At 34.3% G+C, this 11,395-nt stretch overlaps 1 protein-coding gene across 2 annotated transcripts in view; it reads right to left on the bottom strand.

Moving 5' to 3' along the window:
- The window catches only part of pkaap (A-kinase anchoring protein pkaap), a 77,158-nt gene that overhangs the window by 18,304 nt on the left and 47,459 nt on the right, over positions 1 to 11,395 (bottom strand). For both annotated transcript variants that reach the window (XM_069833162.1, XM_069833163.1), the window contains exons 8-10: positions 7,096 to 7,267; positions 5,522 to 5,598; positions 400 to 452 (exon numbers count right to left, since the gene is read on the bottom strand). In XM_069833162.1, coding sequence (XP_069689263.1) covers positions 400 to 452; positions 5,522 to 5,598; positions 7,096 to 7,267 — 302 coding nt within the window. The remainder of the gene's footprint in view (positions 1 to 399; positions 453 to 5,521; positions 5,599 to 7,095; positions 7,268 to 11,395) is intronic.

Here is an 11,395-nt window from a genome sequence, read left to right as displayed (position 1 = left end):
TGTTGATGCAGAACACATCACAAATGCTAACCACATCTACAGAGACATCAACACAGACATGGAAATTCTACACATCCAACCAAAAAGCCAGAAACTAAACACACTAGAACAATATGAAATATACAGACACACAAAAACACACCCTAAAGAAATTCTCATCACAATTCAATTTCAGAACACACACACTCTTTGACTCCACATTACACTACACAAACACACCCCCACAGGAAACAAAAAAAAAAGAGGCGCCAAGACCAGCAACAACCAGTTCTGAAGAAGACTAATAACAGGTCGAAACATGTAAACCAGGTACGACAGAATTTAACACGAGAAAATCATATAATACATATTCCGAAATAATTTATATCCCATATCTTGTAATGATATAGATTTGATTACCTTATCTTCCTCCATGTTGACCAGCTTTTTAACTACTTTGGTGATGCGAGATTCTGAAAAGAAAAAAAGATAAAAATTAACAGTGTCATTGGAAATAATTTCTCATTATATGCAGTAAATAAAAATAACTGCTATTTATGTGAACTGTGACAATGTAAACACTAAATGTTCTACATTTTTTCTCCTTTCCAGATCACAAGCCACATTCTCTACCTGATTCTCCTTACTATTCATACAGTTCAAAATAATTCAGAATAACAGTGAAATACTATTAGGATATAAATGACACCTACAAGGTGATTCATATAAAACTCATACTTTTCAGTGTGTGTTTGTTGCAACAAAAATGGTACTCTAATGCTTTTCGTGTGACTTAATTCATATGTCTCATCTTCTTTGTGGCTATACGTAATATTCAACTTATCTTAAATAAAAGTAATTTAATCTTAACATTACAACTACGCAACACTGTTTAAGCGCAAATGGCGTGTTGTTCTGGCAGCAAGCTCCATGAACTAAGTTGCATGAAAAGGGTATAGTAACATTGTATTGTACAGTATCTCTGGGAGATTACTTTATCTTCATATAAAGTGCTAAAAAATGCCTTCCCTCTACCTCAAGGCACAGCTGACAATGTCGTTCCATGTTTCTGGCCATGTGCTGGAGCATTGCATTTCAAATATCATTAACTTCCTATGTAATGTTCTATTTCCTTGCTTGCTTTCCTAGCTCTAATGCTTATGCGAGCATTGATACCTACTTTTCATTATAATTTGCTGGCGAAATGTAAAATAATGAATAAATATCTACATAATGATTTTAAAAAATACTCTTACAAAATCATATTAACAGCAATTTTATACTCATTCAAAGTTCGAGGGTATGTAGCACACTCTTCCTATCAGTTCACCTCACAGAAAAAGGTCTGGTAGTTCAAATTCAATGATCTCAGTTGCCACAAGTTCCTGGAGATGAATGCGGTCGTCAAAGAAATTTTGGATCAGCACCATGGACTCATGTGACAAATGACAAGTGGCACAGTCCTGTTGAAAGTACCTTTGACGCAGCTCAATATTATCCAGTTGCATCAGTAGGCTACTATGCGGTGTTCATATTTTTGTCGAAAAAACTTAGACCCACTATTCTCTCAGCTGATATTGCGCACCAAACTCCGACTTTCAATGGGTGTATAGACATTTCATGCATGCCATATGGATGTTGGGCAGCCCAAATGTGTGAGTTCTGTGAATCACCGTAGCTACACAAGTGAAATCAGGTCTCGTCTGTGAACCGTGTAATGGACAGTATGTCAGGATTTTCAACAATGGTTGCCTGGAACCAATGACAATATTCCATTCTTTTAGCCTTATCTGACTCCAGCAGCTTATGAACAACCGTCATCCTATAAGGATTTAGGTTAGCCTTCTTCACAGCTCTCTGGCATATCAAGTACAAGTACATAGTCCTCTGCAGCACATACTGTAATGACATATGGGCTAAATGCTGTAGTCACTCAGTCAAATTGAACACATTTCTTACAACGATATTAGACTCTTATCACATACAACTCATGATTTTAATTATTTTAATTTATTGTTATGTTTATCACAGTGAACACTATATTGGATTTACGTTTTAGATATTGTTATAAGACAGGGGTGGATATTGATGAGAAGTCATCTTCTTATTTTTCACATTAGGATGATGCCTATTAATACAGAAATCCTTTCTATGTTAATATCAATAAAAAAGTAATTTCTTATATTGCAGTTTTTGGTCATTTTTAATACTTAGAAGAACTTTTAGATCATTTGGAATGCATTTTACTTTCTTCTTTACCAATAGGTCTGTTAAATCATTTTCTAACCAAATAGGTCAGTAGTAATTACCTACTGAATAAGTGAATAACAGTGAAGTTTGAGTTTTATAGTTTGGAACAGACTCTAAAATCCATCCCTCATTTCACTGAAGGCTTCACTTCACACAACGGAAGTAATATAAAATGCTTGACAGCAACTTAGTTTAAGTGAGGACTTTGACCACTACTGTTCTTTTGTCGGTATGAGGGTATCTTTATTTATTTATTATTTTGCTAATGATTGTAACATAAAATATAAAATATACAGAGAAACTTTAGAATTTATTTAGAATTTACGTTTGGAAGGGGGGAAACTTTCACCATGTCCTGGACAGGACATTGTGTCCTCAACATGGTTCGAAAGGAATGTTTACTGTAGTCACAGTATTTTTAACACAAAGATTACAAGACTGCACACTGCGCCCACAATTTGTTTCGTCATTCACACTCCCTCATCTGGAAAATTTGGTAACAAAAGTGAAGCGTGGAAGGAGGAGAAGACGGAGAATGAAGGCATTGATATGGATCCCCCTGATTGAAAAACATTGTAAACTCTCATTAAAATCTATAGTTTTCCCTTAAAACCTTCATTTTGTTGCATGTTCTTTTCCTTTATCTTAGTCAAATTTCAGAAGTTGCCGCCTCTCTCCAAGATTTGCAGGGCAGTCATTGAAACAAGGTGACTAATTTTTAAGAAGTCGTGGTGTGAGTACGGTGAATAATATTTAAATGTCATTGTCTTTTAATTTTATGTCATTTTTGCATTAGTTTAAGGGCATTTTAATGATCATTTTAAGTAGATTTTTAGGTCATCAACATCCACCCCCTTATAACATTTGAATATCTGATGATGCCTTATAGGCGAAAACGTTCATATATTTTCTTTAGTAAGATGTTTACAACAACTTACAACTTACAAATGGCTTTTAAGGAACCCGAAGGTTCATTGCTGCCCTCACATAAGCTCGCCATCGGTCCCTATCCTGTGCAAGATTAATCCATTCTCTATCATCATATCCCACCTCCCTCAAATCCATTTTAATATTATCCTCCCACCTACGTCTCGGCCTCCCTAAAGGTCTTTTTCCCTCCGGTCTCCCAACTAACACTCTATATGCATTTCTGGATTCGCCCATATGTGCTACATGCCCTGCCCATCTCAAACGTCTGGATTTAATGTTCCTAATTATGTCAGGTGAAGAATACAATGCGTGCAGTTCTGTGTTGTGTAACTTTATCCATTCTCCTGTAACTTCATCCCGCTTAGCCCCAAATATTTTCCTAAGCACCTTATTCTCAAACACCCTTAACCTATGTTCCTCTCTCAGAGTGAGAGTCCAAGTTTCACAACCATACAGAACAACCGGTAATATAACTGTTTTATAAATTCTAACTTTCAGATTTTTGGACAGCAGACTGGATGATAAGAGCTTCTCAACCGAATAATAACACGCATTTCCCATATTTATTCTGCGTTTAATTTCCTCCCGAGTGTCATTTATATTTGTTACTGTTGCTCCAAGATATTTGAATTTTTCCACCTCTTCGAAGGATAAATCTCCAATTTTTATATTTCCATTTCGTACAATATTCTGGTCACGAGACATAATCATATACTTCGTCTTTTCGGGATTTACTTCCAAACCGATCGCTTTACTTGCTTCAAGTAAAATTTCCGTGTTTTCCCTAATCGTTTGTGGATTTTCTCCTAACATATTCACGTCATCCGCATAGACAAGAAGCTGATGTAACCCGTTCAATTCCAAACCCTGCCTGTTAGCCTGAACTTTCCTAATGGCATATTCTAGAGCGAAGTTAAAAAGTAAAGGTGATAGTGCATCTCCCTGCTTTAGCCCGCAGTGAATTGGAAAAGCATCAGATAGAAACTGACCTATACGGACTCTGCTGTATGTTTCACTGAGACACATTTTAATTAATCGAACTAGTTGTATTAGCAAATATTATTTTGCAACAAATGATAAATCATATGATTGAGAAACTTTAAATAAATTTATAATCTTGAACTGATTTATCTGAAAAATCAAAATGAATTGTAAGATATTAACCGATTCTCCCAAACTACCTATTATACAGCTGTACTTGCTTGCCACTGCACGATTGCTGTGCTCTTCTTTAGGTGCTCTTTAGTCTGACCTTGCTCCAGTGTCACAAATGCACAATCTGCCAACCACAGTGCTAGACTACCAAGAATTGTTTTAATTGCTATAACATCATCAAATATATCTTGATTACATCACTACATTTAAAGGTTTGAATAAAATTGGCTCCACATGGTGCCCATTGAATAATGCTAATCTAACAAAATAGACAAAATCCTAGCATCTTATTAGAACAAAATTTATACTGAAAGAAATAAGTGTTATAATAACACAATGGAGCCCCTTCTCATTATTGTCACAGTCTAAAGGGCTCATCTAAGTACCAAATGTGCTAATTAATGGACTGGTTGTGGCAGTGCCATTCCATGGCCAGCAAGATGTCCAGACTTCACTCCTTACATTTTTGTTTATGGAGGACAAAGATTATAGAAGGAAAGTTAAACACGAGAAAACTGCTTGCTTGCATAATGGATACTGTTGCCAGTGTTAAGGAACATCATGATGATCTTTGACAAGCAACACATCAGCTTCTTGCACGAGTTGAAAAATGTATTGAGACAGATGGTGGAACTTTTAAGAACGTAAAATCTTTGTCATTTGAACAAAAAATAACAAAAAAAAAAAAGGATATTTTTTAACTTTTACATTCAAACAGTTCTATATCGAAGATTGTTCAGTACAGTTTACATATTCATATGAACTTCTTTGTTCGAAATGACTGATATTTTGACCTCCCAGAATACCTTTTCTTATGGGACACGCTGTATAATGAATGACAAAGTGCAGAAGGTATTAATAATTTCACAGCTATATGAAGTTTATGGTACTTTCCCAACACTGCAAATGTTTTTATTGACGAATGTAAACACAAACCACAAACCATCACTGAAATCCAGAAGTGCAAGCACAAAAAACCATATGTAATACATAATGCATTATTGCTTGGAGTAAATTAGGTAACTATTTACCCTTCAACTTCTCTGGGATCTCCCTGCTTGCAAAGGATGCCAAACAATTACAGAAAAGAACATAACTATGAAATTTCTCCAAAACAACCTCTACCCACCTCCTTGTAAAGAATGTCAAAAAAAATATATACATGTATATGTCTATTATAATCATTTTACCATGACTGCAAACAAACCTTCTTTCCTATCTGGTTCTGGCTCAATATCAGTTTCAAATCGCCCCATTGCATTTATCCGGCCAAAGTTCAGTCCTCTGGAAAACAACACAGAAAAGTTTAACATTAATGTCAGCCAGTGAGTAGACCTATGAAAGAAAAAGAGTAAGATTTCATACACTGTATCACTACCATAGTCTATATTATTGTACATGGCTTGAAAAGAGTGAGAAGACTGACAATATTTTATACAAAGTGCGCTCAAAAATAAACTTCTTCTTTAGGTCTATAAATCTGATCTTACTAAATTGCACAGCTATCAACATCTCAGATAAAAGTGTTAATAACAACATAGACTTTTATTGGCATATTAAAAGACAAATGGAGAAAATCCGATGTTCTAAGCATTTGATTAATATTAATCAATGTATTATTATCATCATCATCATTATTATTATTATTATTATAAACTGGGCATATTTACCAGTATGTCGTCATTTTTACACACTTGTTTCGTCACCAATAAGGTTTCATTTAAAATATTTATTCCACTGCTAGAACAGAACTTCTGTTTCGGGTATGATTTATGTTCTCGTGAAACCTTCGTGAAAAAACAAATGAGCAGTATCTATTTTTGATAGCACAGTTTGTTTATTGAAAGTTATGGAATAGTACGTAAGTACACAGAAAATAAAATTTAATAATAAGAACGAAGAAAAAATAACAAATCTTGTTCAGAATTATCCACTATTGTATGACAAAGCATAGAATATTACTGTAATAATGCCTGTGATAATGCTGGAAGTGAAATACGTAAATTAACTGAAACAGCAGTAAAAATTAAAATCCAAAGGATAGCAAAAGGACGGAATTTTGTTTCATCTCTCAGAAGATAGTCAAAGTAGAAAATTCTCCATGTTTATCTCTACTTAAAATTACTATGAATGTTGTATTTCCTTTACTTGTTTTGGATATTTATTCTTTATCCACCTCTTCACATAACTGTGCTATAAGTTATTACGCCATCCATTTTATACTGCAACACGATTCGGTTTCACTAGATGTTAAGAGTGACAGACATTTCCTTTTGATTCGATTCCACTAAGTGGGAGCGGGTCTTTAGTTCAGGACTTCGCTTGTGTAAAGAAACAACTGGACATTCATTATTTAGAATAATCACTAAATAGCAGTGAACAATTTTTTTGCACCAAACTGAGCGAATTTAATGCAGATTGTAGTGCTGAATCTGATGTTGAAATCCATTTTTTATCTACCACCCAGAGTTTTTAGAAAATCGTGTTTGAAATTTTACTAACATAGTTTTTAGTGTAGTACTCTGCGATCACATTATGGTATTTTGAAAGTGGGTGCTAAAATAATGAAATAAAAATAATTACTTTAATGTATTAATATCTCCATAATCCTCAAGGGTTTTGGCTTGAAGTTGATACTGCCCCATACATCCTCACTTCCTTTACATTTTCTAGCCATAGCCTCAACAAAACTGAGCCTGGAAGCTGTGTTGCTTCACAAGGGAAATGTACAATCATTTATACTGATTGGCCAATTGGCCATGAAAGAAATATTATACTCACGTCTGGTGTCTCCTTTTCCATAGAGAATCAGGATCATACAGTTGCCTGGAGTCTATGCTCATCTCACGATCATCCACATTGCGAATAATTTTGCGTAGTGGAGTTGCAGTGTCCTCCATTGCTAAAAGTGTGTTATGGATGGAGATGTTACATTCACTACTGCATTCGGAACCTAAGAAAAATATAAAAAAAATAACAAATTATAAGATATTCTAGGATGCAAACAATATCTTCATAATTTATACCGAAGCCACTGTTCATCAACACACAAATCTATATATATCTGTCTCTTCATGGGCACTTATGTGTCAATGTTCTAAATCATATTTACTAATAGATGTCTTTCATTGAAATCACAACTGACTGCAGCCTCTCACATTGGCTGCTTTCTGTTATAATAACTGATAATTTGTAACCCATTTTCGCAAATAAATATACATACCTCATATTAAATGCCTTGCATTTTGAAATAGCTTCTAAAAGTTCATGAATTTCTTCATATAAATTGTCAAGAATTTTCCTCTCGATATTTTCTGATATATTATATAACCTTTCCTAGAGAATGAGGATTGGTCACATAAAATTTGCTTTCAAGTTTCCCCCATAGATAAAAATCACACTGATTCAATTCTAAGGGCTTGGGAAGCCATGAAATAAGGCTTACAATGTCATTACCAAAGACTTCACAAAATGCAGTCATTAAATAAAGTTGGCTGTTTGAAGTGGCAGTGCTATTCATGAAATAGGTGAAATTAGTACAATTATCTTTTTCCTCCATCAATTCGGTAAAAAAATGGAGTCAATTTTAAGGTAACATAAATATTTTTCTCTTCAAACAATATAAGTTCAATAACACTATGAACACTGATTACATAACATATTCTGATTTTTGCAACGTATAGAAGGATTTCGAATATCTCGAATGAATTTACCATTCTCCAATAAAGGATATTTTGGGTATTAACAAAATTACTGATAAAATCACGCTCATCACTAAATATCATAAAATGGGACCAACTAAACCATCGAAGACAAACTACTGATATGCTCTACAAAAATTAATTCTTGCAATACAGTACGTACTTTCTTCAAAAGATGTCACAAATTAATATTGTAGTCCGAAACTATACCTCAATGTGACAGGACTAATGAACAACTATGCAAGCATTTAATTGAATTTGTCCAGCACTGACACTTGCCCATGCTAGGGGTCACCTATACAACTGATAAGAGTTAAAATACCAGTGACTGATAATACTGAGAGAAATAACTTAAAGTGAATACCAGTATTATCTATTTAAATGTATAACATACATAATGTATTGTAAGCCACACAAGTGCTTCAAAGCAGATACTGTATATTGCAAAAGCACTAAGAACATTCAATAACTAAACTAGCCTATATCTGTTGACATTCTTAAAAACAAGGGAAGGAGGAGTAATTAAGGATATATTTTTTACTTTGATTTTACAGTTATTTTTTATAATGCTTCAAAAACTGTTTAATGTTTCCCAATAATATTACAGTATTTTTGTTTTTTAATGGTTGCAAGTATGCACTTTATTAATTTTTTAGAAGAAAACAAGAGAATTCGTGTAAAGACCACTCATAATTATACATAATTACACGTTATTTACAATTGAATAATAATAATAATAATAATTATAATAATAATAATAATAATAATAATAATAATAATAATAATAATAATAATAATAATAATAATAATAATCCTGCCAGGAAGTCAAAAGGAAGATAGCAATAGCCAAGGATGCTTTTAATAGAAAAAGGAGCATCTTCTGCGGACGTCTGAAAAAATAACTAAGGAAGAGTCTAGTGAAGTGCTTTATATGGAGTGTGGCATTATATGGAGCAGAAACATGGACATTATGACGAAGTGAAGAGAAGCGAATAGAAGCATTTGAAATGTAGATACGGAGAAGAATGAAACATGTGAAGAGGACAGTCAGAATAAGAAATGAAGCTGTGTTGGAAAGAGTGGGTGAAGAAGGAAAAGAATTGGTTGGGTTACTGGCTGAGAAGAAACTGCCTGCTGAAGGATGCACTGGAAGGAATGGTGAATGGTAGAGAAGAGTTCGAGGCAGAAGAAGATATCAGATGATAGATAACATTAAGATATATGGATCATATGAGGATACAAAGAGGAAGGCAGAAAATAAGAAAGATTGGAGAATGCTGGGTTTGCAGTGAAAGACCTGGCTTTGGGTAGAACACTAAATGAAATAATAATAATAGTACGCTATATTTTCCTACTGATCTTCTCTATGAGTGTTAGTATGTTTAGTACTACATTTTAGTTTTCATTAATTTAATTTCATATTTAGAAAAATTATATTTAAATTTTGGGTATGGTAATTTAATTAATAATTTTCGTTACGAAAAACAAAACAATTTAATATTATATACTGTAATACTTTATGTTTGGTTGATCAGTGATCTTAATTTTTAATATTCCATATAATAGCCACAACCTAAATTTTACTACGTTTATCTGGAAATAAAGTACAGCCATTCCGGTTGCTCACGTGAATACAATACATCATTTCTGACTATATATGTAAAAACGGACGCTTTTCTTGGTTCATAAAGAAGACCTGTAGCATTATGTACAGACAGTCGCGTTCCTTGGTATGAAGCAACTGAAGCTCAATAATACTATAGAATAATTCTGAGTAAGGAATTTTATCATTTAGATTTAAGCATTATTAATAAATACGCAATTTGTTTTGACAGTGTAGTGGTATCTGAAGCGGCCTACCAACATGCTTCTGTTGCAGAGTGAGGTTGTGAAATACGAGAAAATGTTTTGACAGTGTAGCTGAAGCAGGCTATCTAATGCTTCGGTTACTAGGCAGTTACAGTGTGATTGTGATGACTGTGGAAGGGGTTGTTAGGTTGAGAGGGGTGTGGGGATGCAGTCGCATTTGAAGCTAGCTTCATCTGAGAGATCCGCCAATTCTGAATGAATGAATACTTCTTTCATATCTCTCACTCTCATATACACACTTTCCTTCTCTCTCAAACAATATTTATGACCTACAAAGACTTGTCTTGCTACCTACTCTTCAAGGGTAAATCCTCGTTTTAAAAATAAAAAAATTATAAATATGTTTTACACTAAGCAGCTCATAGTATAAATTTCTCTGTGGCCTCATACAGTTACAATTTTTGAAGTGCGTGTTTGTAAATTATTTGTGAATTATTCAGGAGACTGAGAACAATTTTGTACATAATTTGAGAGAAATCTTTTCCTTTTTATATATGAGTTACACCATTTCATTTGTCTTTATATCCTATATCGTGCAAAAATTATGGAGGGGGGAGGAGAAACTAGCTTCGATTGTGAGTGAATTGCCATTTTATGTTGTTGATTTTAAATAAAGAACCATCAATTTTTTAATAAAACTCACATTTCATGTAAGGCATGCCTAGATAAAATGACTTGTAGCTACTAACTACATGGGTCATTCAATAATTAGTGGCAACATTTGAATCAACAACAAAAAAAACCATTTTTGGAATAGTCACATTGTTGCAGTGCTCAGAAGTAATCTCCTCCAACATGAAGAACCCACCTCCACACCTCAGGGAGACAATGGATGCCATCCACAGCGTCTTGTTGTACTAATCTTCGAACAGACTGCTCTAATGCTGCTAAAATTTCTGTCTGGTTTTAAAGCGAACTCCTCTAAATGGTAATTCCATTTTCGCGAAAATGGTCAAAATCACATGGGCTCTTATCTAGAGTGTATGGAGGATGCTCCAGAATTTCCCAGTTCCATTTGTGAAGTAAATTAACCACAGGGGCAGCTATGTGAGAGCGAGCACCATCATGTACCACAATAGGATGAGAATTCAGGAGATCTGGAAGTTTACGACACACAGCTGGTCGTAAATGGTGTTCCAGAAAGTAACTGTAATATGCACCATTCACATGATTTCCTGCAGGAACTGAATGAGTAACAAGGACATCGTCAAAATCATAAGCAACAACGAACATGATTTTAAGTGGATCCTGTTCTTGCCGATACTTTTCTGGCCGTGGGGAATCATTGTGCCACCACTCATTTGATTGTCACTTCAATTTTGGTTGGTAGCATCGAATCTAGGTTTCATCTAAAGTTATATGTCGAAGAAAACGCTCGCCTTCACGTCCACAGCGTTCTAAGTGCAATCTCACTGTTTCCATTCTCTGCCACATGTTTTCCTCTTTAAGATTGTGCGGAACCCACCGAGCACAAATTTTCCTCATCTTGAACTTTTTCTTGAGTATATTAA

The sequence above is a fragment of the Periplaneta americana genome, chromosome 8 (assembly GCF_040183065.1).
Source record: "Periplaneta americana isolate PAMFEO1 chromosome 8, P.americana_PAMFEO1_priV1, whole genome shotgun sequence".
Classification (NCBI taxonomy): domain Eukaryota; kingdom Metazoa; phylum Arthropoda; class Insecta; order Blattodea; family Blattidae; genus Periplaneta; species Periplaneta americana.
This window is presented reverse-complemented; position numbering and strand designations above follow the sequence as displayed.